The sequence below is a fragment of the Parasteatoda tepidariorum genome, chromosome X1 (genome assembly GCF_043381705.1).
Source record: "Parasteatoda tepidariorum isolate YZ-2023 chromosome X1, CAS_Ptep_4.0, whole genome shotgun sequence".
Taxonomy (NCBI): domain Eukaryota; kingdom Metazoa; phylum Arthropoda; class Arachnida; order Araneae; family Theridiidae; genus Parasteatoda; species Parasteatoda tepidariorum.
The window spans coordinates 20,304,013-20,330,093 of record NC_092214.1 but is presented as its reverse complement, the minus strand read 5'-3'; the positions used below and the strand labels follow the sequence as shown (position 1 = coordinate 20,330,093).

The 26,081-nt window shown below is 28.1% G+C and overlaps 1 protein-coding gene across 4 annotated transcripts in view; it reads right to left on the bottom strand.

Annotated features, from left to right (window-relative positions):
• LOC107456902 (homeobox protein dve-1) overlaps nt 1–26,081 on the bottom strand; it is a 164,908-nt gene that overhangs the window by 3,027 nt on the left and 135,800 nt on the right. For 2 of the 4 annotated variants that reach the window (XM_021145059.3, XM_021145061.3), the window contains one exon: nt 19,056–19,167. In XM_021145059.3, coding sequence (XP_021000718.1) covers nt 19,056–19,167 — 112 coding nt within the window. The remainder of the gene's footprint in view (nt 1–19,055; nt 19,168–26,081) is intronic. The other 2 variants (XM_021145060.3, XM_071187377.1) reach the window with 1 other exon arrangement.

Below are 26,081 nucleotides of genomic sequence, written 5' to 3'. Positions count from 1 at the left end.
TTTCTTATAAATGCAAATGATCACGTAATTAATAACTTTAAGAGTTTATTTTTAAAAAATATTGAACAAAAGAACTTAACATTTAGCAGTAAAATGCTTTGCACCTAGTTACGTTTTTCTAATAACAGAATTCCGAATGTTTTCAAAAAATATTTGAGCATTTCATTCCCTATATATCTTAAAATATTTAATTGAGTTATATGTATGGATGAAAAGTATAGAGAATATACATAAATATTTAAATGGTTAATTTAATCCTTAGGCTAAAGTATCTGCTTAAGATATTATTTTTGTAAAATGTTTTAAACTCCTGTTACATGTTAGTTTAACAAAGGAAATAAAATTTTTACAATAGTTAAATTTATTAAATATTTATTGCTTTAGCTAACTCCTATAAGCTAACATCTCAAATTTCATTTGTTTTTTATTGCTTCTTTTTTCTTCGTTTTTTTTTCTTTTTAAAAAACATTAAATACTGTTTTAGTAATTGGCATAAATAATTTTTAAGTTAACTGCTGCTTACCAAGAGGTAAGGGAAGGTATAGAAGAGAAAAAACACGCAATAATGTTAACAGTATTAAATAATTTGCTAAAGTTGATGATAATTAAGTTGAATTACCTATTAAGTTGAATTTACAACTTAATGTTCTAATGCTTTTGTCTAAACGTACTTTCAATCTTTTAGACTCAAAATTAATATGCTTTGCAGAATAGTGAGAAAAATAAGAGGAAGTATCAGAATAGTATTCTTTGTAGAATATTGTAGATATAAGAAAGTGCAAAATGATCTTTTGAGTCACAATATAAATTTTTTTGCATTACATTATAGTGTACACATTCATTCTAATAAAATACAAAGTTTTTAGAGTGAATTTTTCTTATTATATTTAGATAAATTATTAGCACACATTACACAAAACTTCTCAACAGTTAAGTAAATTGCAGGTGAGATGAGTCTATTATGTAAATATAATTCTCGATTTTAAAATAAGATTATTTAAACACAACAGATAAAAAATAGATTTAAAAAGCGCGCACTCTATTGATCAACTAGAAAACACTGACTTTGCATTTGCATTACTCAAGAAAAAATTCAACCATTAGCTTATCCATGATAAGTTAATTTGTTCAAAATATATAAGTTGATGATAAAAATTCAAACTTGAACTCGAATGAATTTTCAATTTCCTAACCAATGAGACAAAAATTATGTCCTATTATCAAGTATGCAATTATTTTCACTTTTGACTCAGACTTTTCTTTTTGAGTTCTTATTCAGTTAAAAAACACATTACTTATCAGATATTGTAATGCAAAAATTATTTTTCTATATGCTTATTATTTTTATTCTTAGATATAATGGTTTAATTTTGATTTAATTTGTATTATAAGGAGGTTAAATTTTTATTTCATGTTAAACTTCATAACTATATGAGTCAAAATTAAAAATAAATCGATAGGATAATTAAAGGGAAATAATGAAATTTTTAAAAATGCATTTTTTAAATAAAGTACTAAAAAAATTAAAATAATTCCCGAGTTCATATATGGGTTAACTAATTTTATAAATACATCCATAATGTTTTTGACAAGCACGATTATTTGAAAAATTATGGTTAAAGCGGAAAGAATTTAAATAATATTTGGGAGTAAGAACTTATGATATGCCATCTGTCTAAGCTATACGGGCCACTATTTTCCAGATTATGGTCATGCTCTTACGATGTTGGCAAACAAAATTTTAACATATTTCAAAAAGAGAGAAAAATTAACAGCTTGATTAAAAATGAATTTTTGTGTCAAATTTTAGTTCATAGAAAAAATAGTTAATAGTTTTTCCTAATTAATTCATATATAAATAAGTGCTCATCTTGAAGCATAAAGATTACATTTCAATAAGCGAAATACCAATCATTATCATTAATTATGCAAAGTTTCTTTTTGAATTTTTAATTATAACTAGCCTAGAATCTACCAATTAGTATTTGGACACTTATGATAAAAAAAAGAAAATATATTCATATTCTCTTTATAAGAGGAAATTACCCCCAGAGACAATTATCATGCTTTCCATGAGTCCTTGAATGACAGTACATGGTATTTTTTCCCAATTAGTTTGGAGAAGACAGATAAGCTCTTTGTTAGCTAGCCCCAAATGTTCTCTATAGTGTTCTGGATCTTGGATAGGGCAGTTTACTTGGTTAAATATATTAACACCATGCCAAACCATGATGGACCTCACCACATGACTCATGTTGGAAGTATAACTGTTACAATGTAAGAAGCACATCCAAAGTAAATCAGACCAGAAGAAATAACCCCCATATTATAATTTTGCTTCCACTGATATACACTGGTGTCCGGTTCCTTATTCCGATGTCTTTTTATGACATTCAACAAAAATCCGCTTATGAAATATTTAAGAGCAATAAAAGTGTTACTACTAGAGAATTTTCCCTAATACAAAGCAAACAAAAAGCAAGTTATTTTTAATCACCTATCAATTTGAAGGCAATTGAAATCTCACAGATATTTAAAATTTATTAAAGCAATTTTAATATTGTTTGCTTTTAGGTAATGACTTATTAACAACAATAGAAAAATGCAATAGCAGTAATACCAGTATTAGAATCTGGAGCACACATTTGCATAATTCATTGCCTGATAAATGCTCTTAAGAAAATGTTAGGACAACATATTAGAAGAAAACGGGAAAGCGAATTAATTCATCTCGTATAGAATTCTACTTTATTTCATTTAAATATCTCGATAAAAGGCGAAGAGAAAAATTTGTTTTAATCATCAATTTCTAAGATCACAAAGCAATTTTAATCTCATTTAGTAAAGGTAAATTATAGAAGACAAGAAAACGGTCATTTGAAGTAAGAGAACTTAAGAGGAAAAGTGATTTGTATCGTAACCATATTAGAAGATATTAATATCGGCGGGAAAGATTTTTAATCACATTGGCGAACACTCCCAACGCGGTTAGAAGCTCGTCTTGTATTTAACTGCATTTAGCAAACACAAACAAGCATATAAGGTTGGTTGTTTTTAGCCAAGCTCTAGTACATATTAATTACGATAGCGGACTGTAATCCCCGGACATTCGAAACGAAGGCGTCCTCTAATCCAGTGAAACGGAAGGAAGGTGGCGAACGCGATTACCTGTTGCGCCCCCGCCCAACGAAATAGAGGGACATCTCGTTAGGGCACCGCCCGCCGCCCTCCTTATAAAATGGATAAACGTAAGGAGAAAGCGCGCGTGGGGTAAAGGAAGGGTGTTGTAGGGTAAAACAAAAGGAGAGGGCATTTTTGCTTGCCGACGCTCCACGAACATCCCATTATCCCGTCCCATCTGGGACATGGAAAAGCGCAGATCTCGAACTGGGATTACGGGACGGAACTGCTTTAAATTTGAAAGCGCGTTTGGCGGGAGCGGCGCAAAAGATGAAACGCGCCGCCGCTTCGAACAGGATGAAAGGGGCGCTACACAACTAATCCTTGGTAATGAAGATTACATTAGAGCGGTAAGTGAGAGGCGCCCCACACACAAAAAGATGGAACCCATGTTTATGGAATTAATTCCCGCTGTCTGCGCCTAGACCAGTAATGATATTAGAAGGCGTGCGGCTCATGTAATTAATGCAGCAACCGCCAAAGAAGGGTACCGCCCCTCCACTCCACACATTCCTTTGCCCGCTCCCGACACATTCCAAGAGCTTGGGGCGCAGAGGAAAAACCGTCTTCTAGAACTTGAGAAGACCACAAAGACGATACTACATTAACGTAAAAAGATGAAAGTGCTTCAGCGGATTTTGCAAGGTGGTGTTGTGCATCGAGCAAAATCATTAAATACATCTGTCGAATACGCAAAGCATTCTCTTCGTCAAGAGAATTTTAGATGTTTAAAGGGATGGAAGAAAAAAAAAGAAAGAATTTATTCGGAATGTAAGAGTAAACAAAGTGGGAGATGACGAAATATCGAAGGTTAGAATTTGATTGTGGCAAAGAAAAGATTCTTTTTCCACAAAGAATAGGATACAATAAAAATATAACTATTTAGTAATTTTTGAAAGAAATAAAATATCAAAAATCCTCTTAATTTTTATTTAAACATTAAAAGTGCCATTAGAAAGCGTTTCGTAATAAATGTTTAATTTTAAATCTTAACAACCATAAAGGAAATAAAAACTGATGCAATTATCTTCACTAAATGTTAATGCCCAATTTTATTCTATTACATTAACTATAAAGGAAGAAAATCATAACTTAGAGTAAATCATGCTTAGCTAGCAAAAATATTGATGGTATTATTTGAAGACTTTTAAAATGTTCTAAAATTGTCTTTTCAAGATTTTTTTATTTTTCATAAGAATGGTTAAAATGAAAAGGTACATTTATTCTTTTTTCAATTTCTCAAATTAATTATAAGTTAAATAAATAAGTCAAATAAATTAAAAATTTTTATCTGAAATTAACCTTTGCCAAAAAATTATACCAAAAAAAAAAAGAAAAAAAAAGAGGCAACTAATATTAATTAAAAACATATTCGTTTTTACAGAACTCAGAACTTGACTGCGAAACCTGCTAATTATTAGAAAGTAGATCGGCCCTTTTTCCGGAGGTTTGAGCAACCCCACGATCCCGAAGACTGTTAATCCGAGCTCGAAATCGGTAGGATTTTTTTTAAGACCAAAATCACCCCATTCGGATATTAAGTATGCCAGCGAAGGACCCAAATACTAAAAAAAACAAGAAAAGATGCTAAGTACTTATACGATTTAGACATTCGCTTATCGTGTTTTTAACTTTAAAAAAAAAATATATAAGCTAAAATAAAAAGCATCCAAATTAAAAATCATTATGCGTGTGAAATGCCATAAGCAAAATTTGATTTTAACTAATTGCCAGTAAAAATTTTGACTTCAAATTTCGTTGGCCTTAGAACATGGCACGGTATGCCGTACGGAAAAGTTATTAATAAATAATAATTTAGAAGCTAATCAAACTTAAATAAAACATAGTGACAAACATTGCTTTCTTTTTAGCTTAAAATGTTTTGTTTGATTAATTTTTCTTCGTTAACAAATATAAGATGCAGGGGATTTTAAGGTATATCTATTTTAAAATGCAATGTTTGTGCAAGAGAATGAAGAAGCTCAATTCGCTCACGATTCCAAAGAACTAATAGTTTTACTTGATAAATAAAAGCATGTGTGCTGATTTGCTCATTTCATAAAATGATAATAAAATATATATATTATACATCCAACCAAAAGGAAATTTAGATAAAAAATGTTTTTTTGAGGGGCGAGGGGAGTTAATAATCAAATTAAAAATCTAAAACGCACCGTATTTAATTAAAATAATCATTATATTTGAATAGAAACGAGATTAAGCATAATGCTTTTGCTATGCTTTTAACGTAACAATAAAATTTTATTTCCTTAAAAAGGAAAATTCTAAATTAGCATATAAGAATTTGATTTCAGAAGAAAAAAAATAGCTGTACTTTTTTTTATCGTTTGCAATATTCAGATACTAAAATATATGGCCAGAAGGGCGTATCAAAACTGAACTTTTGGAAAATCTGACATGAATCACTAGGGAATATCGTATTATTTTATATTCGAAGTATAGGGTGAAAGTGCGTTACTTTTCAGATATTATAACTTAATAATTATTTACTTTAGAAATGATACATGACCATTCAAATGACAGTCGAACTTATGGCCCATGAGCATAGATCTATGTAACTTTAATTGACCTAATAAAGAATATATTTTCTTTCCCACTCAGTAGTGGCAGTGCCTGCGAAAAAATCTCTGATAATCGAAATATTTTATTCGTTGCTTTTATTATTGATAACGGACTAAAATACCCAAAAGTATTCTACCCAAAGTTAAATATGCTTAAGTATTTTAATAAATCACTATATTTTTAAAAGCATTGAGTTTCGACCAATTTCCCCATAGAGCTCAATGTAATTTATAATTAAAAAAATTTATACAAATATCATAGAAATTCAATTCCCATTAAATACGATTATAAATATGAAGCATTAAATGTTTAAAAAAAATCAGTAAAAATTCTTCGGCAATAGACAAAAATTTTTTTTGGGTGAGTTAATTATACTATTTCAAGAATAAACAAAAATATATAACCCAGTTGCAGTTTGAGCTTTACTTTTCATTGAATGAAATAAATATATAAGCAAATGGGAGTTTTATTTTATCTTCGTGTAAAGAAATATATTAAAAAAAAGAACAATTATTGATTTAATATTCATAAAAATTGTAGCTATCCGTTCAATTTCTTTAAACAGAAACGGCTAATCTTCTACAGAAAAAGCCGTGAATATTATGGATTTATCCTATAATTAGTAATCAATTATACATACTTTTAGTTATAATATATTATATTCTACGTTTTAAGAAATAAAAACAATTTTTACTATTCACACATTCTAGTAGTAATAACCAACATATAAATTTAAAGTTGGTATATTACATCCTACCAAAGTTTTGAGAAATAATAACAATTTTTATTAGTCACTCATTCATTCTTGTAGCATTTACCAATGAAAATTTAAGAACTGTAAAATAACCGTATTTTTTTTTCTCTCTCAGTTTTTTCTTCCTTTTGTTCTAAAATGTAACGATAGATTAAATTGACCTAGAAAATACAGAATTAGCAAATCATGCAAGTGTGCTTCATTTGCTAGAAAATATAACTTCGAAACTAGTTGAATTTTGCTGTTAGTATCGGTAGATGTTAAAGATAACTTTGATATAAAACAATGAACTTTCAGCATGGAAACAAAAAATTCGAAAATCAAATAAAAACACAGTGAGTTTGGATAATTAACATAAGAAGTATTAAGATTAATAAACAACACTTAGGGAAATGAAAATTTAAAAAAAAAAAAAACTGTAGAAGAAAAAACTTTTTTTCTCATCTTTTTTTTCTTACCAAATAATGAACTGGTTTAATATCAAAGTTTTTACTGAAACAAAGATTAAAAATTAGATAACTAATTTTAAACCTCGATATTTGAGTAAGATACTCAGAATAAAAAGAAAATGAACATTTGAATAACTTTGACTTAAAACGTGAATCCTCCGAATCTTTAACTTTAGCAGCCCGAGAGAGCGACTTGCTTTCGACAAATCATCGAAGGGATTAACTACATGTGCTGAATGCGGAGCTTTCATAATTAAAAAGTTTTAATCTTCAGGAGTAAGTACTTCAGGGATTTGAGCATTGTTTCACTAATAACAATCACTTGAAATTTTAATGCTTCAGGGAGCGGATACAATTTTTGAAACATAATACGAAGCTTATGGACCTGCTCTATACTGATTTTAAATGTATTAAGATACGAGGAATTAATTTGCAAATTATTGAGAAGTATTTGCAAAATGTTGCGTAATGATTAACGAATAAAAAATTTTAACTGTTATATTTCTTATTAAAATACTTTTCATGCAGCAATTTTGCTTCTGCAAAAATTATATGGAATTTTTTTTTTGAATTAGGGATTTTCCTGTTTCAATGATATTATCTTTTACAATAAGCATAAAAAGGAAAATTTTTTAATAATGAAGTATTGCTTGTAAAACTGGGTACCACTTTTAGAACCAGGGATGAGAAATTTTTTCCATAGTAGGAAGAGCCAAGGAAGAAACAGGTTGCTTTGAACCCAAATTGAAGAAACTTTTTTTAAACAGTTTATAACTAATATTTTAATTTAGTTTAATAAATATAATTAATTATTAAGTTATTTATTTTGTTATGCCAGATATTAAAAAGAAAATCAATATCGAAAATCACAAAAAAAAGTACATAGATATTAAAAGAAAATTTTTAATGAAACTTTAAACAGTTTAAAAAAGCAATGTTAATACTCGTAATAGTAGTTAAAAATGAACCAGTAAACAAAAGCATTTTCATTAGTGTGCAATTATTAAATATGTGCATTTTTCATTTAATTTTTTCAAACAGAAATTTCGGTAAATTTAAAAAAAGTATACACACTTTATCTAAATATAAATGTACTTATTTATTTAGGAAAATAAGGATAACATAAATCCCAATAAAATAAATAAATATAGACTGTAAAAAATTTCGGTAAAAATTACTAGCAAAATGAGAGCAGCATCCATAAAATCTAGTTTTGCCGTAAATTCCCCCCGAATTTTTACAGTTATATTTATTAAATTAATCACAGTAATTTTGCAGTAAGTATTAATCAAAAATTATGGTATATCAGATTTTTTTTCTGTAAAATTTTACGGTAAAAACGGACTTGACGATAAAAAGTACTGGCGCCCTGAGTCCCATACTTTTGATCCGGATTGTTTTACAGTGTAAAAAAGGTTATATTGATTATAAAATTCTATACAAAATCCAGTTAATACCGTCGGTATTTTAAATTGTGTTCTATTTATTGCTTGTTATGGGAAATTAATGAAAAATAAAAACTTTTAAATATGAAACGAATTAAATGCTCCGCTTTGATTATTAACTATAAAGGTGCTCCATGGCTTGAAAAGGTTAACTTCTGCAGTAGAAAATAATAGAGCAAAAAGATAGGGATAATCACGGACAAATCATTCAGAAAGCCAAAACTGAAAAATCTTATTTTAGAGATAGACAACCCTCCATTCTCAAGTTAGCAAAATTTAATAATTAAATCGCGCAAAAAAAAAAATCGCTACAAAAATAACTTGTAGCAATATTATATAATATTTAACATATTATATATAATATATATATATATTATATTTAATATAATATTTCACATTTAATATTATGTTATCAGATATACATTTATCATATATCTCATTTATAAAATTTAATATTAATATTATAGCTCACTCTCGATAATAAACTATATAAGAAACGAAAAGATTTCATAAAAACATCAAGATACAAACATTGATGAATTCTTTCTTTTAATATTCAGAAAAAACAAACAGGGAAGGACGTTAAATATATTAGTAGAACTTCGATTATCTGATATCGTTAGGACCGAACCTACTTCGGATAATCGGAATATTTGAATTATAAAGATAAAAATTTTATTAAAATCTATTTTCATCAATAAAAACTGAAAATAGTTGTCTTTTTTAAATATTAGTACCATGAAATATTTCATTTTTATATGACCGTTTCATTTTTTATTTACTATATTAAATAATATTAGACATTTTGTCAAAAATCCACTTGCATTATTGCCTTACAAAAGGATACTTCTTATTCTAATAAACCATTATTTGCACAAAACATCATCGAACCTCTAGTTAATCTTAAGAATTTTTGATACTGATTTCATTGCTTTATTTTCCTCTGCAAAGCTTTTTTCCATTTGCAATACAATATCATGTTTTTCTTACAAGAATAACATAACACGCTTCCTGTTAGCCAGAAGTCATTATGGTTAATCTAAACTATACTAATAACAAAGAAAAGTTAAAATTTTTTATATTTCTACAGCAAAACCAGAGCAACCACCAACTATCAAAACGCATAAAAGGACCAATTCCATGCAATCATGTATAAAGATTGTTTTGAAGATGTCACTTATAGCTAAATTATGACAACAGAATTGAATTTGGTAACCGGTATTCGGATAAAAGAGGTTCGGTTAATAAAAGCAATTGTAATGTGCCGTATTAATGTGTCATATAAGTATGAAAAAAGGTTGCTGACTTTTATTCAGTCTTTATTTCACTAACTATCGTGATTTAGAAGGAATTGCGAGAAAGAAAATCTCAAATTTCTACCTTTAACTTAACTTTATATTCAACTTTCAAAGAAAACCGTAATTTTTTCAACTTTTACTTCTATTTGGAAAAACAATGTAACCAGCAGTTTTGAGGATTATAAAAATAGAATTAATATCTACATTTAAAGTACAAGTCTTGACGCTTGTTTAATGGTCCCGATAATTTCATTTCTAAATATGTTTTTTATGTGTTTTAAAGGCTTCACTTTTCGCTAGTTATTGTTTATGCTAAATTGGATTGGGAAAAAAAAGAGCCCAATGGTACAAGAACAGGAATCGGCTATACTGAGCCGAATTTAATAAAACATAAAAATTAAATCGAGAATAAACTAAGTGTGACATTGAAAAAAAGGAGGAAATATCTCTAGGATGGCACGAAATCATCGCATACGTTATTGATGTGCAGAGTTAATTTAGTTAATTAGCTAAATTTTAATTACTTCTGTACTTCTTGATCGGATTTTAATACATGGAATGCTACTTTTTTACATATTTACATTAAATCTCTAAAACGTGCTTAAATAGGAAAAATAGATCTAAATTTAGCTAATTAAACCAATTCTTTTAATAAGTAGGAATCTGAATATACTTTTTTTTTGCAGCAAAAAGAAACACAAATTATTTCAAAGAGCTTGGATTTCCAGTCTTTTACAGGTTTCTTAAAAATAGCGTAATCAATTTTGTAAAAAAAAAAAAACTTTATATGTAGTTTAGTAATTATATTAATTAAGTTCTGTAAAGAATATTTATATAAATTTTGAACATAACTCAATAGGAACAATAAAACATCGCCGTATTTCATCGGTTGTATAACTTAGAGCGGAATGATTCTAATAAACAACTATCTGTATTGAATATCAAAAATAGAAAAATATTTAAAAAAATGTGTGTTAAAAATATCAGAATGGTAGGATACTTACAATCAAGAAAAACAGATAACATAACAATAGGAAACAAAGCTAATAATCCATTATTTTTCGACGCAAAGGCTTAACAAGTTATTTGTTTTATTATTGTTTTTATCACAAAATAAATGACGTTAGAGTCATTGTTTCAGAAGTAAAAGTTCTATTAATTTTTCGTAGACTAAAATATTGATATTTTATCTTCTTATTACCTTAATAATCTTTTTGAATGCAAAAATGTATTTGCATAATCTTTGACTTCGACACCGTTTATAAGAAATAGAACTGAAACATTTTCATGATATAAGTTTGCAAATAAAACTTTTTTTTAACTGATTTTGTATCTGGTTTATTATGTCTCACATTTTATTAATATTCAAAGATCTTTTCTTCATTCATTATTTTAGACTTGCTAATGCTTTTCCTTTATTCCCCGTAAATCCCCAATTAGCTAAATCGCTTTTGTTGGCAAAATGTAAGAAACGCAATTCAATATTGCTTTGTTCCGTTAAAAATCGATAGAAAGTTGCATATAAGATTAAAAAAAATATATAACATTGTAAGCATTACTTTTCACAGATGGAATAACGAAACAAATACGATACGATTTTTGTTTTACAATTGAGAAACTATTATTCAAAAATTATAGTTTCCCACGCAGACATTGAAATTTTAACTTTAAGGTAAAACTAAATCAGCAATATAGCAAACAAAAACTCCAATAATTCAAATGTTTACTTTCAAAATGCCGTTAAACTTTTGATATACAGCATAGAAAAAAATATTATACTTCTTTTTTTTTTGAATTAGAGAAGGAATTAAATTTCTTTAATGAAATAGCAATTTAAAATTCTCTTTTCACATTTCTTTTCTGAATAGATATAAATTTATTTTTGTGCAAGTCGTTTTTTATGGAAAAATAATTAATAAAATATTTATTAATTCGATATAGATAAATACCACTCTCTGAAACAGATTGGAGAAAGAAAGATCTCTAAAATCATTTAAAACGCTTGACCAGTAGTTGACTTAAGAAGAAATCTCAATATTCTCACATTGGATCTATTTTATTCTATTTATTAAAATAATTAGACAGTGCGGGGGAAAAAAAAAGATCTGGATCTTTACGTACTAGTACTCAATTTTAACAGTTTTAGGGTTTAACCGTAAACATGCTATTAAATAGCGCAAGCGATATCCTTTAGACACTGGTTGGTTAAATGAATTTTTCTTTTCTTTTTTAAGTCGTTTAGTTAAAATTTGATTTCTCGAGAACAGTTATGACCTATTTCCTTCAATCGATTATTTAAATGTTTTATTTTGTCATTTAAAATTACAAACTTTAAAATGATGCCTTTATGCCTCCGTATGTCTTACAATTAAAACGCTTGACCAGTAGTTGACTTAAGAAGAAATCTCAATATTCTCACATTGGATCTATTTTATTCTATTTATTAAAATAATTAGACAGTGCGGGGGGAAAAAAAAGATCTGGATCTTTACGTACTAGTACTCAATTTTAACAGTTTTACGGTCTAACCGTAAACATGCTATTAAATAGCGCAAGCGATATCCTTTAGACATTGGTTGGTTAAATTAAATGTTTTTTTTTTTTTTTTTAAAAAAAAGTCGTATAGTTAAAATTTGATTTCTCGAGAGCAGTTTTAACCTATTTCCTTCAATCGACTATTTAAATGTTTTATTTTGTCATTTAAAATTTCCAAACTTTAAAATGATGCCATTATGAGGGGCTTTAATGCCTCCGCATGTCTTACAATTCAAAAATTGTTTCGACTATTATTAAATAAAAAAAAAATTACAAAAATAATGAATAATTACCAAAACTTTAGCTTTAAATAAAAATATCTTTGGATAAACAAGTTTTATAACTGTGTGCAAAAATGTTTGATTCGTTTAAAAAGTTTTCGAGTAATGACAAAATACGCAAAAAAGGGAAATTAAGATGAAGGAGCCCAAACATCCNAGTCATATAGTTAAAATTTGATTTCTCGAGAGCAGTTTTAACCTATTTCCTTCAATCGACTATTTAAATGTTTTATTTTGTCATTTAAAATTTCCAAACTTTAAAATGATGCCATTATGAGGGGCTTTCATGCCTCCGCATGTCTTACAATTCAAAAATTGTTTCGACTATTATTAAATAAATAAAAAAAAAATGACAAAAATAATAAATAATTACCAAAACTTTAGTTTTAAATAAAAATGTCTTTGGATAAACAAATGTTATAACTGTGAGCAAAATGTGTCGAGTAATGACAAAATACGCAAAAAGGGAAATTAAGATGAAGGAGTCCAAACATCCGACCGCTCTTCTGATCTAACTACTGGGACTATATTTTACAAATTGTGGTTAGATTTAGCGAATCAAGAATCGAAATCCATTAATAAAAAATGTTAGTTTATTTAGAGAAAGTTCACTTTTGTGTCTAAATTCTTAACTTAAAATATCGTCTTCACTAATTAATAAGCATAATTGAGGGTAGACTTCGGACCATTGAGACTGAGTCCTTGTGCGTGAACTCCGATAATTAGATCAAAAGTTATTAAAGGTTTTCAAGTTTTTTAAAAGCATTGTAGGTATAAGATAAACCTTATTTTTATTAGAAATTAATTTTATTCATAAAGCAAAACATTTGGAATAAGCTCCAGATTACTCACACCACATGTCTTAAGGTGCTGGAAACAGTTTGAGATCGTTATTCAACAAAAATACTTTTCGCATAAAACAAAACACGAAAAAAATAAAACCATAAGATAACAGTGTAGCTGACTTCCTATTAAATTATAACCAAATATGTTTATTGAGGAATGTTCTGTCACCTGTTAAAATATGAAGAAGAATTAAAACTGTATAGCTTGTAATAAATTTTAATATTGATTGATTAGTAAGTGAACAAGGGGGAAGCGTGGAAATTTTGAATATTTATTTATTATATTATGGTATATTTTTCTATTTTTTGTAAAGTCTAATTTGACATTATTTAATTGCTTATAATATTTGTCACCTGTTTAAAGTTATCTGTTTAATCTTACTCAAATTATAAACAACTTATTTGATTAATGACTTTTTAAGAGTGTGGTTCATATATATCCCTCTAAAGGGTGTTTTTCCACACAGAAATTAAAAGATATTTACAGCTATTATTAAATGTCTAAAATATGTCTGAAGGAATATTTATTTACTGATGAAATCTGACTAGTAATTTTTAAAGAATTTAGCTTGAGTCGGTAAATTGACAATTCACATTGTTCCTTGATATCTTCTGAATATTTTGTGAAAAATCTTTATACTAAAATGGAAGGTAATAAGTATTAGTCTCATGTACTAGATCTTAATTATTGACATCTATTAAAACCGACCATCTATTAACGAGATTTTACTGAATTAATAAACTTTTTTTTCTAAGTTAGATGTACAGGAGAGAAGAACTTGCAAAAATTTTCCGGATGATATAATATTAAATGCGATTGGTGTACAGAAACAACATGTAATTCAGCTTCATAGCATACTGCACTCTAGTGTTCATGAGCTANGCATTTTGAAAGGAAATATTGGGTTTGTCAATCCTCCCATGTTTTCCTTACATCTTATTAAAATACATTTGAGTAAAAATAAGCAACAACATTGATTGACAGCTCAAAAAATCTATATGTTTAAAATCAGTAAAATTTTTAATTACTTTTATTTTTAAATACTTGTTTTAATTGTAATTACTTTCGCTATTATTTTTAATAACTTTATTTTATTTTATATACAAAATAAGAAAGCTTACGTTTTTCTCATATAAATATAGATTTCATGACACAGTGACTATTTTTGGCATCAGTCATGATTTTTGCTCCGTAAAATATTCCCAACACAATCTCATTAGGGTGTGTAGCCAAATCTCTCAACAAAAAATAAGCACCTTCAAAGTACTTGTTAAGCACTCAAAAAAATATTTTCCAGCACTATAAACATTAACAAAATGCAAAATAATTTTCAAAGATTTTACATGATCATGATAAAATAACAAGTTTCCGAGAAAGAACTCTTTTTTGATTATATTAGCCACCATAAGAAGATCGAGAGATTTTTCGGTTCGATTTTAGAGGGAGGAAAATGAAGCCTGAAATTGAGAATATCTTGCAAAATGCAGCAGAGTTGCACATGAGAGTCCAAGAATTTCATCAAACCCAGCTCAGTAGACGCACGTGCGGACTCCCAACTATTTCATCAAACACGTAACAAGATTGGCGCTATCATACGTTAAGGACCGACAGTACGCCGAAATGGATTGTGAAAACTTAAAACAGAACAATGTGAAATTGAAGCTGTTGCATAATACGGAGCGAAAATCGACATAGTAAAGAAAAAAAAAATCTCATTTTCGAAAAGGGAAAATTAAGCACTTTTTAAAAACACCCCATGAAAAAAGTACCTTTAAGGACTTTTAAAAAACGAAGATCGAAAATAAGCACATTTAAGTACTTTTTAAAAACGCTACACACCATGTCTCATTAAAAACTTCCAAGTTCTGTACCGTTAAAATTAAAATCAATTGAATTATATTATAATTCTCTCCATTAATCAAACAACTCCGATTAACTCAAAAGAAACGTTTACAGTGAGCTACACGGTAAGCTATACATCGACAGGTATGAATGAAATAAAAGTATTAAAAACATACTGCCGTGCAAAAAAAAAATTCTATGAAAGCGACAAAAAAATTATACAATTGAGCTTTTTATATATTTAGCATTTTTGTTTGAAAATTCATATATTAATAAACTTTTATTTTCAAAATAAAATTTTGTTTCATCCCTTTTTTTAGAATTCTATTCTAACGTTTATAACATTAGCAATGGAAAGACATAACTTGTCAAGCCACTTTTCTCGGAATTTATTCTGAAGCAATTACGTTTTTTTTCTTCTTTTCCCCATAGCATAGCAGTAATACTAATTATTAAATATGCATGATAATTTAACATTATCGATAAAAACAAACTTTGTAAGCTTACAATCTGTAATATTTCTTCAAAATTAATAATAATGTACTTATTAGATTCGATGATAAAAAATAAGTTAAAGTACAATTTTGAATAGCATATAGAGCTCTAACCATTAATCGAAATATTGGCAATCAACTTGAAGCTTATGTAAATAAAGTAATCAGAATCACAAGATTTTATTCGGCGGCCTAGGCCTTCGATGCTTATCATTGCCTATTAAATTGATACATTTAAAAAAAATTTTATTATCAAAGGAATTACTAGTTCTATCTGTATTTGAAATACAGTTAGTTTTATCTTTGTTAAATTTGCATAAAATAAAAGCTTTGATATTTAGCCGTGCAGAGATTCAAAGCTATCCAATTCATAATAATACAATTAAGGAGTGTTTGGAATTGTTTCCCATTTTTTCATCGAAAAAATTACTCATTATTCCTAAAAAATTATTCCAAAAACTTAAATAATTATGAAAAATGATATGCACACAGTGTACCAAAATAATTATCTGACACTTAAAAATTCCGATGAAGGGAGTTTTAAACTCCACAGATAAACGCAAATCAAGGTATTAAAAATTTACAAACATAAGACTATATTTCTAAGTAGAGTGAAATTTAAATACACTTTATGGATAATTCAAAAATCAAACTGAAGCAAAAAGAGAACTTAAAAGCTTAAAAAGGAGTTATTGTTATTTAAAAAATAATTATACGAGTAAAAGTTTTTTCTCCAATTTCAGACTATCGAATGAAGAAAAGATTTACTTTTGTTAAAAAGAAAGTTAAAATAAAAGGCACTTCTACTTATAATAAATTCAAAGAAGTAGAGATCCTCAAGTTTTAACCAATGAATGTTATCGAATATTTATTGTGACTTTTATATATTGTGATGAGACAGAAGAAACTTGTTTGCAAAAAAGTTTCTTGTTGGCGGGGGAAAAAAAAATAAGTGCAAGCTTAAAAAGGAGAGCTAGGCTCAGAAGAGTAAATAAGCTTTGGACGAGTTGAATTCTTCGAAGCGGAACGAGTGTAAAAATATTGGATCGTGCAGCGTCGCGACACAATCTAAGCAGAGAGAAAAGCGAGTATCTCTAGGACGAGTGCAGACCAGCGTTACAAACAATTACTACGCGAGAACATCTCTTGAGAAAGAAAAAACTTTTTCCGAACAATTCTTGACTGCGACAACGGCTTTATGCGTTATGACAGTAATTTATGAGAAAGAACTTAAGTACACAGTTTTTTTTTCTTTTGCCCCACCCCACCACCCATTTTTCGAAACACCCTTCGTATCTCCGGCAAGAAAAGCGATGAAAAAGTCTGAAGCAAGAAAACGCGTCTTTTGAAAGGCTTAGTCAGCTACGGAGCAAGTTGCTGACAAATCATGGCGAGCAATCGCTCCTTCACAACAGTCTAATTCTTTGTGATTAGTGCAGAGTCGCCAATAGATGCATAGAGGCCACTCATGCATACACGGAAAAGAAGTCTTCTTTTTCTTGAAAGAGTGGGGGGATTTAATCCTCGCTCATGATGCACTAGCGGCACTCAGTAATCCCAACATCAACAATCAGATCCCGAACCGTGGCTTATCGGCGGGCCCCGGCGCCCGGAACACGCGCTAGATTTCACAGGGCCTGCACACTGAGCTCATTTCTCACAACAGTGGGCACAGGGGCGGAGAAGAGCCCCACTCTCTCGGGGGAGGAATTTCAATAGATTAGAGGTAAAGAATTTTTTTTCTTCCTGGAGTAGAGCCCTGGTACAATAGGTATGCAGGCAAAGCGCAAACTAATGCCATGGTACGAGAAAAAGGAAATCATTAAGATGGGGGCGTTACCTGGCATTTTGAAAAGAAAAGGTAGAGGGGGGATGACATCTCAGGTGCGGGGAAACAAAACTTTTCTTCACTTCTGTTCAATCCCTGTTCGATACGATCAGAAAACAACAAAAGAAAAAAAAAATTTGTAATACTTCTACAAATGAGGGAAAAGATGGGAAAGGGCTCTTCGAAATGAACTGTTATTAATGTAAGACAGTGCGATTCTAACATAAAAAATTATACTGAAATCCTTTTCATAACTTTTACTGGGCCCCTAAACTTCACATTTATGAAAAGCTAAAACAATTACAAGCTTTAAATCCGTAATTATATTAAATAGAATGGAGAATTATTGAATAAAGAAAACATTTAAGGAAAGTTGAAGCTTAAAGTAAAAACAGTCAGTAGATTAAAGTAAAAACAACCATTAAATAACGAAAGGTCACATAATCAGCTAAAAGATAAACCTAAATGTCAATCAGTAAGAATAACAAAAGTCAAATTTTCAAGAAACTAAGTTAATCACTTTCCTAAAACCAATGCTATTTCGATAAACACGAAAGTACCGAATTCTGTGTTTTTTCTACAAAGTTTAGAACAATGTATCCAAATTGCTGACGTTGACAATTATATATATATATGTATATTTATTTTTAAAATTAAACATCAGAAAAAGTTTTATTTTTAATTAAGACCAGAGTACATCAACTATTCGGTATTTAGGCTATATGGCGATTATAGTTATATAATATATTGCATTTTGAAGAATATAAAAAAATATTTCAATTTCTTGAATGTTAAGTAGGGCTGAATATTTCCTCATTCAATAATCGGATAGATTTACTTTCAAATGCTATAAACAGACGACTATATTTGAAAATAATAAGTATAACTTTTTTTTACATAAAACTATACAATAAAGAATATTTTTAAATAAAACAATGCCCTGAAAAGCTTCAAAAAATTATGGACTAGGCCGCCTAAAATGAACTTAAACTTGCACAATTTTAAAAATGATACACATTCATTAAAATTATTAGAGAAAAAAATACCGACTCAGCTCTACCTATGACGGTATTCAATTACAGACAAACAGGAAAAGTTGAGATTTTGCTTTGAATTTGGAGTCATAAAAAAGAAGAAGAAAAGTCATTTATAATGTATTAACAATGTTATTTAGAAAAATGAACATTAATTAAATAGCAGAATAAATTAAGAAATTTATAGCACTTACCCTAAACTTTAAGAACTGCGAGAGAAACCAAGCACCCTCAAATCAATGTGTTTTTTCTTACAATTTACTTTATTTCAAAATAGATAGACGAGCTCCATTATTTTTAAAAATAATATCAACATAGAGAGTATGAAATATATATGGTAGATTTATAATTATTTAAAAAATTTGAAGATTGCTTGGTGACTCATGTCCAATAATAAACGAACCGAAATAATAAAGACTCACCTTGATTTTTAAAGTAACAGTCAAGAATGAAACTAGTAACAGATTTACAAAAATCGACACTCACACTCACCTGGTCGATGGGACAGCCGGAACTGACCAAGATGTTTTGGGACTGGGCCAAAAGGACTTGCAACAATTTTTCTTTAACATCATTAGCGCTATGAAGCTTAGGTCGGCTATATAATGAGAGACAATCCAAAAATTACAAAACATAATTATTGAAAACAAAATAAAGAAAAACTTATTTAATAAATATTATGAATACCAACCTCCATTTTTTAAAATGTAGAATATTCACTACAAAACAGCAGAAGAAATTACTTAAAATGCAGAAAATTTTACGCACTTTTTATTCCTTGTTCAAAGAATCAATAATAGTTATTGAATATCAGAATATAATGTTTTAATACGATCTGCGCAAATAAATCTGAAGATCAAATACTTTTTGTACTACTAGATGCTTAGCATTGTATATTTTGTGAACAAAGCTGAAGCACGTCTGAGTCTGAGTCATCATATAATAAAACAAACATTTTCAAAATGCAAAAGAGTTGGCATCAATGAATATAGATTTTTAATTTCAACATTTAAGGTACGAACATAAAAATTTCCTTCATTTAAAACAGAATAACTAAAGGCTGACAATCCCTAACAAAAAACTTTTATTTATACGAATATTTAACAATCCCATTTGTTTCAACGAGTACGCAAATTACAATAATAACTGAAAGAATCCAAGTGAAAAAGTACCAAAAGGTAATAGAATGTTTAGTTATTGTGAAAGTATAACATTTTTGTAAAGTGTAAGAATAGCATCGTTCCTAATTTAGCTTCAAACTAATATTCGCTCTTTAAAATGAATAACTTAAAATTAAAAAAATATTTTTTTGTTTTAAATTTCTCACACACTAACACTAAAAAAAAAAACTTGATACAGGGATTGAAACAGTGAAAATAAAATACAATTGTACGAAAAGTAAAACTTTAATATAGCCAAGTAGTGCTCGTAATCTCTTTTTAGAAACAGTAATAAAATTTCATCATAAGCTTATATCACTTCCCCCCCCAAAATAAATGACTTTAAATTACTCCTGTCTTTTAATAACGTAAAAAGCATTCGGTTTATATGTAGTGCTTTTTATTTTCAAGTCGAATCAAAAGCAATTTTTGAGCAATATTCAGATGAAAAAAAAACTAAGCTTGTTTCAATTTTTATATATTAAATGATTAGCATTCAGCAAATATTTTAATGAATGCAAGATAACAGCAAAGATTTTTAATAAAATAAAAACAACTATTTGAATAATAGCAATTGTAACGTTGTTTTGTTTTTTTTTCAATCTTACACAAGTAAAATTTTTGATAGTTTTTTTTTATTCTCATATCACATAAAGTTTTAAAATTTGTTCAAATTGTTTGACTTTTCAAGATAATTTTTTTTTTCTGGAGCAATCTTTTAGAAATTTTTCAATTGATTTCTACAACATCTACGTTTGAAAATCAATATTTAATGGAAAAATTACTACGTACATTAATAAAGTGCGACTGGTTAATAACGTGCATTGAGTTAGCCATATGGAGCTTGCCTTACTCAAATGAATATTAATCCGTAGAAATTTTGACAAAATACAATTTTTTTAACACTCTTATATCCAGATTTCCAATTTATTTCACCAATACTTCAACTACACGGCATTCTTTTGTATTTTAAGCATGCACGCTGAATTCTAAATACTGTGGCTCTCTTTAGACTCCTAAAATTTGTGGATTTACAAAGTTATAGATCCTACCAACAAAGTGCAAAAGTAGAAATGCTGTTCAAGTAAGAAAAAAATATATCCGATGTGTAAGGAGATGTTTTGGTAGTAAGTCAATGCCAAAACTGGAGTGCAAATTTCAAATTCTGCAAAATTTCGATTAAGATGCATCAGTTTAAGACACAATAAAGGCATTAATTGATACAAATCGGCGAATGAGACATTAGGTTGATCGAATCTACCATGCATGATCATTTGAAAAGCCTAACGTTTAATCTTAAAGCTCGACATATGGATTTTTGTATGTTATCAAGAAAATGAAAATTATCCATTTTTGTAGCGTATCAACATTATTTACAATAATGTTGGGGCCTCTACAAAATTTTTTAGATGGTAAAATCCTTACTTTAAATAAAGAGGTCAAAAATCATTTGGATCAGTTTTTTTTTTTGCCGCCAAAGAACAAACATTTCAGAATCATGCTACGATCAGAAAGAGAGAGCAAAACAGATAATGGACCAGAATGAACTGGGCAATATTTGATTCAATATAATATTTATTCATTATAAGAAAATAGCTTTTCCTTAAAAAAAGAGATGAAAAGAAAAAGCGAAATTTTTTTCTTCTGAACAACTGAATAGAATAATTATAAAAATCAAGTACCTAGCAGTTTTTAGTTCACTTCGCGTTCATGAAGGATTATTAACATTCATTAATATGGTTAAACTAAAAAACTTAGCTTAAGTTTTCGTAATCCTCTGTTTTCCAAAAATTAATAAATTGATGTAATTTTAGAAGTCATTTTTAGAAGTTTAAAGCCATTTTCATGAAAATCTCGCAATCTCGTGCCAAAACTGTTTTAATGCATATTAAAAGATTATAAAAACATCGAATTAAAATATGTAAGCTAATAAGAAACAATATTTTAAATTTTGAGAAATTGATGAAAATGAAATTTCCTTTATTACTGATGCATTAATTTTTTCAATATTTTTAAACTTATCTGAAGTTAAATTTTTTTTTAAAAAAATTCATTAATCAGAAAATGAATGGAAATAAAATCAGCGAAACACATTTTTTACTTAATTATAAATATTTTATAATAACATTTAAAAGACATTGGACAAATTATTTTAAACGTTTACTTTCAATTAAAGTATGAAATTAAATATTTGCTTAAAGTTTGTTTTCAGCTAATTCAGTTAATGAAACAATTAAAGAGAGATTTGAATAAAATTCTTCTAAATTGAAGAAAAAAATTAAAAAGTGTTGCTAATTTTATTTTATTTTTTGGATTTGAATAAGATGAAAAAATTCCAAAGAACTGTACTGGCAGAGCTAGACTTGACCAAAATTTCCAAGCGTTAAAAGAAAAAAAAGAGGAAAAGTTTTTCAGTTAGAATTTTTAAATCTGTGTAAAAAAAGATCACATTTCATGAGCCTATTGCTTTGTAGAAAGAAACTACATTACATAACTATTCAAAAAATATATATGCAAATTTATGTTTTGTCTTAAAAAGCGCTTGACATTTAGTTTGAAAAAATTTTTTCTTCAAAAGATTACTTGAAAGCAGCATTATAAAACCAGCCTTCCCTTAAATTTAATCTAAAAAAAATTTCAATTATTCATCTGAAAACATATTTTTCCTAAATCAACATAATTTTGACAAATTTGTTCTTTGGATTTGAAATAAATAAAAAATTTAAAGAAGATTTTGTAATTCACAAAAAATGATATTTTATCAGGAAGAACTAAGAAGACATAAACAAATTAACCAGATTTTTTTTGAAGTTTTAAGTGTATTATAATAATAAGGTTCGTCTTATCTTTATGAATTATAAAAAATTTCTTAACTTTTTTTTTAAAGAAAAAAGAGAAGATAAAGTCTCGCTTCAAGCATAGATGAGCTTTTCGGTAAGAGTCCCTTTAGAGTACCAGCAATAAATTTTAACTTAAACTTTCTTTCATTTTATCCCCGATTTTTTCTTGCTCCCTTGGTGTCCACAGCAAGGTTTTTAAATGGCATGAGAAATTTTTTAACGCCAAAATTTCCACATGCGAGTTTTTTTTTTCTCATTAGCAAATTCCAAAAAGCTGGGCATCGAAAAATCACAATTATATGGAAATATTTTTTGCTTTAAGCATCTAAATTGAAAAAGACCGAGAGATATAAATAAAAAAAGGGTGGGAGGAGGTGGAAGATAAAAAAAAACCTAAAGAAATGGAAAGATGCAGCGCTTAATCTCTAATTAATTTGAGACAGATAACACACAGTATCGAGCAATACTTTCTCTAAGCCAAGTAGCAAAGTTATTAGAAAAACGTACAAGATTTTCGGCCGTCGAAGGAGAACAAACTCTTTCCGAGCTAGCGATTTTTTAAATTTTTTTAAGACCCACGAAAGAGAACTCTTTATTAAATACATTTCCCCCAATTAAATTTACTTTAAAGCGGGGGGTATATATTCAATTCATATCCCCCTACTTCTTCGTCTAGATGAGAAAAAAAAAGGGTGGAAAATCCTTTTTCTAATAGCTACCACTAACTTTAGTATTAAAAACTGAAAAATAATGTAAGTAATGATTAGTGAAGGCTTTTTACAATAGGGAAAGAAATGGGAAAAAAATAGAGGGAAAAAAAGGGGCACTCATAGTGGTGGGGAAGAAGGCGAGATCGTAAGCATAGAGTTTTCTCACCGATGAAGAAAAGCAGGATCGGTTGGGGAATAAAAGAATGAAAAATACGAAGTCGAATAAGAGAAATATCAAATGAAGGGGGGTGGGGAAAAAATGTTGTCCTTAGTTTTCTTTCTTAATGAAGTACAAGCGTCGATCATCAAAAATAGAAAAAAAAAAAGGAATAAAAAAAAACATAATACAATAAAAAGTTTGACTTCAATTAAACGGAGAATGCTGGTTATGAGTGGGTATAGAGATATTTCATCCACCCGTGAATGATGCATATTTTTTTCTAGATTTTTTTCATTTTTATTTATTTATTTTTTTTAAATTTTTCAACTAATTCAGTAGACTTCTCCGCGTAGGTTAATTAGAAGACGCAAAACGTTCAGATATCATTTATGATTAGTTGTTTGATAGAAATTAATATGGAACAATATGTTCGCTTTTTAACGGGGTCCGCCTTTTGAAATGAAAAATATTACAGAGGAAAAAAATTACTCCTTAATCCATGTGAAATGTAAGATCGAAATGAAGAATTGTGTTCTCTGTTTTTTACCTTTTAATTTCAAATCAAGAAAAAATTAATTAGTAATTTTTTTATAGAGTTTTTAGAGTGAAGATTTAAATACATATGGAATGCGTCTACATTTTTTATTCAATAAATGATAAACAGAGACATTGTTTTTTGTTATTGACAGAAAGCATGTTTAAAATCAACATTACACCGAATTTCAAATATACGCTTATTAATTTCTATCCACATTTTCAAAAGTCTTATGATATTAATGAACGAGTGCCCTTAAATGTTTTATAAACTTAAAAAAAAAAAAACATAATTAAAATGGACAGTCAATATTTTTGTAAATAGGTAAGGTAAAAGTTTAACAACTGAATACATGGAAATAATTATAGGCCACCAGAAAAATGTTAGTCTTACAACTTGTATAAATAGATCGATAATAGCACTTTAATAATAAATTTTAAAGGCTAAAGTAATAAAAGAAATAACAAACTTAATTGCGAATAACGCATATAACTAATAATAATATATAATAATGTGTAAAAATTAAAAATATAAAAACAAAACAGGATTCGCATTTCCAACTTTAGTACATAATATTTTTATTTAAATGATTAGATTTAAAATATATTAAATAATGAGAATAATGTCACACAAATGCGAGAAAACTAATTTGTTCAAAACTTTTATTATTATATTAAGAATTAAATAGTAGCCAGTAATTGTAAATGAATATTATTGTTTAAATTGGAGAAAAAAAAATTCGATAGTTGAGATTTTCAATTGAAATTCTGAAAATTCCGATTATGAATACTACATTTGATTAAAACAAAATTAGGCTAAAAACCTAAGTATATATTAACAGGTATTATGCAAGCGTTTAACGGATACTAAGAAAGAGCTTTTTAATCTTTTCCTCTGTTCAGTACTTGAGAAACTATGCATAAATCGTGCTGTAAAATCTTTAATTAATAATCTGATTCCTGTTAATCGCATCCTAATGTCACATCAAACATTATTTTGTTAATTATCACAAGAAGAGGTCCTTAATTTAGATTTCGTTTCTACTTCTAATATTATTGCCCTATTAGAATCAACATTTAAGGGGAGTAAAGTTTTTACTCGTCAGATTACTTTCCGGCATTTAGTTTCTAACACCGTTTCTTAAAATAAACACATAAATATAATATCACCTACCCTCAAAAACAAGCTATAATAATCATCTTAACTGTCAGAACATTTCTGTATATCATACTTTCGTTTTTAGGAACCTTTGTTTTGACTTCTTCCGAATTTAAATTACTCCGCTCGATCGGATTTAGTCCTTCTATTGTTGTTTCAGCTGTTGCTTAACTCATTACACTCAAACGCCCCCTTTCTTCTATCATTATGAACTTAATAATTTTGCTAATATCCTCCACCGTTTTAAAGTAATTTATAGGCCTGTTAACAAAATTAAAAGATCCTATCAATCATGATAATCGCCGGAGCATTGTCAGCAAGAAAACAGAATTTCTACACCTTACTCCACTGCCCTCTAAATATCTCTTTTAAATTATTCAAGCGAATCAAATAAATTCGCAGCACACTCTTTTATTTAAATAAAATAAATTATTCAAAATCAAAAATAATGTAAATAAATTTTTTTTAAAGATCTAACTTAGTAATGACGGAAAATGCTTTGATCAGTATGGAGAAAAAAATTTCATTGCATTTTAAACTATGTAATTTTAAATAAAAAAAAATTAAAAATTGGGCTAAATAGTTACTAATAAATAGACTAAATAGTTACTGAAAAAATAAAATTTGAAAAAAAAAAAGTTTTATTTTTACATTTTGAGAACATGAGCATGATCTCAAGAACTACATGACCAACTCCGTTCGCATTTTAAATTTTTTAACTGAAAATTAAGCTGTACACTTAACACTTCAAAAATGCTTAGGCCATTAATAAATTAAATATTAAAAAAAAGTTATTCATAAATATATTTTTAGAAAGACATTTCCCTTTGGAAAAACAGATTTTATTTTCATGATAAAAAGTTAAAAATGTTTTGGTTTGCTTAAATAATTTTAGCTCTATGACGAAATAGACAAAAAGTGAATGTAGTATTAACAGATTAACTAAAAT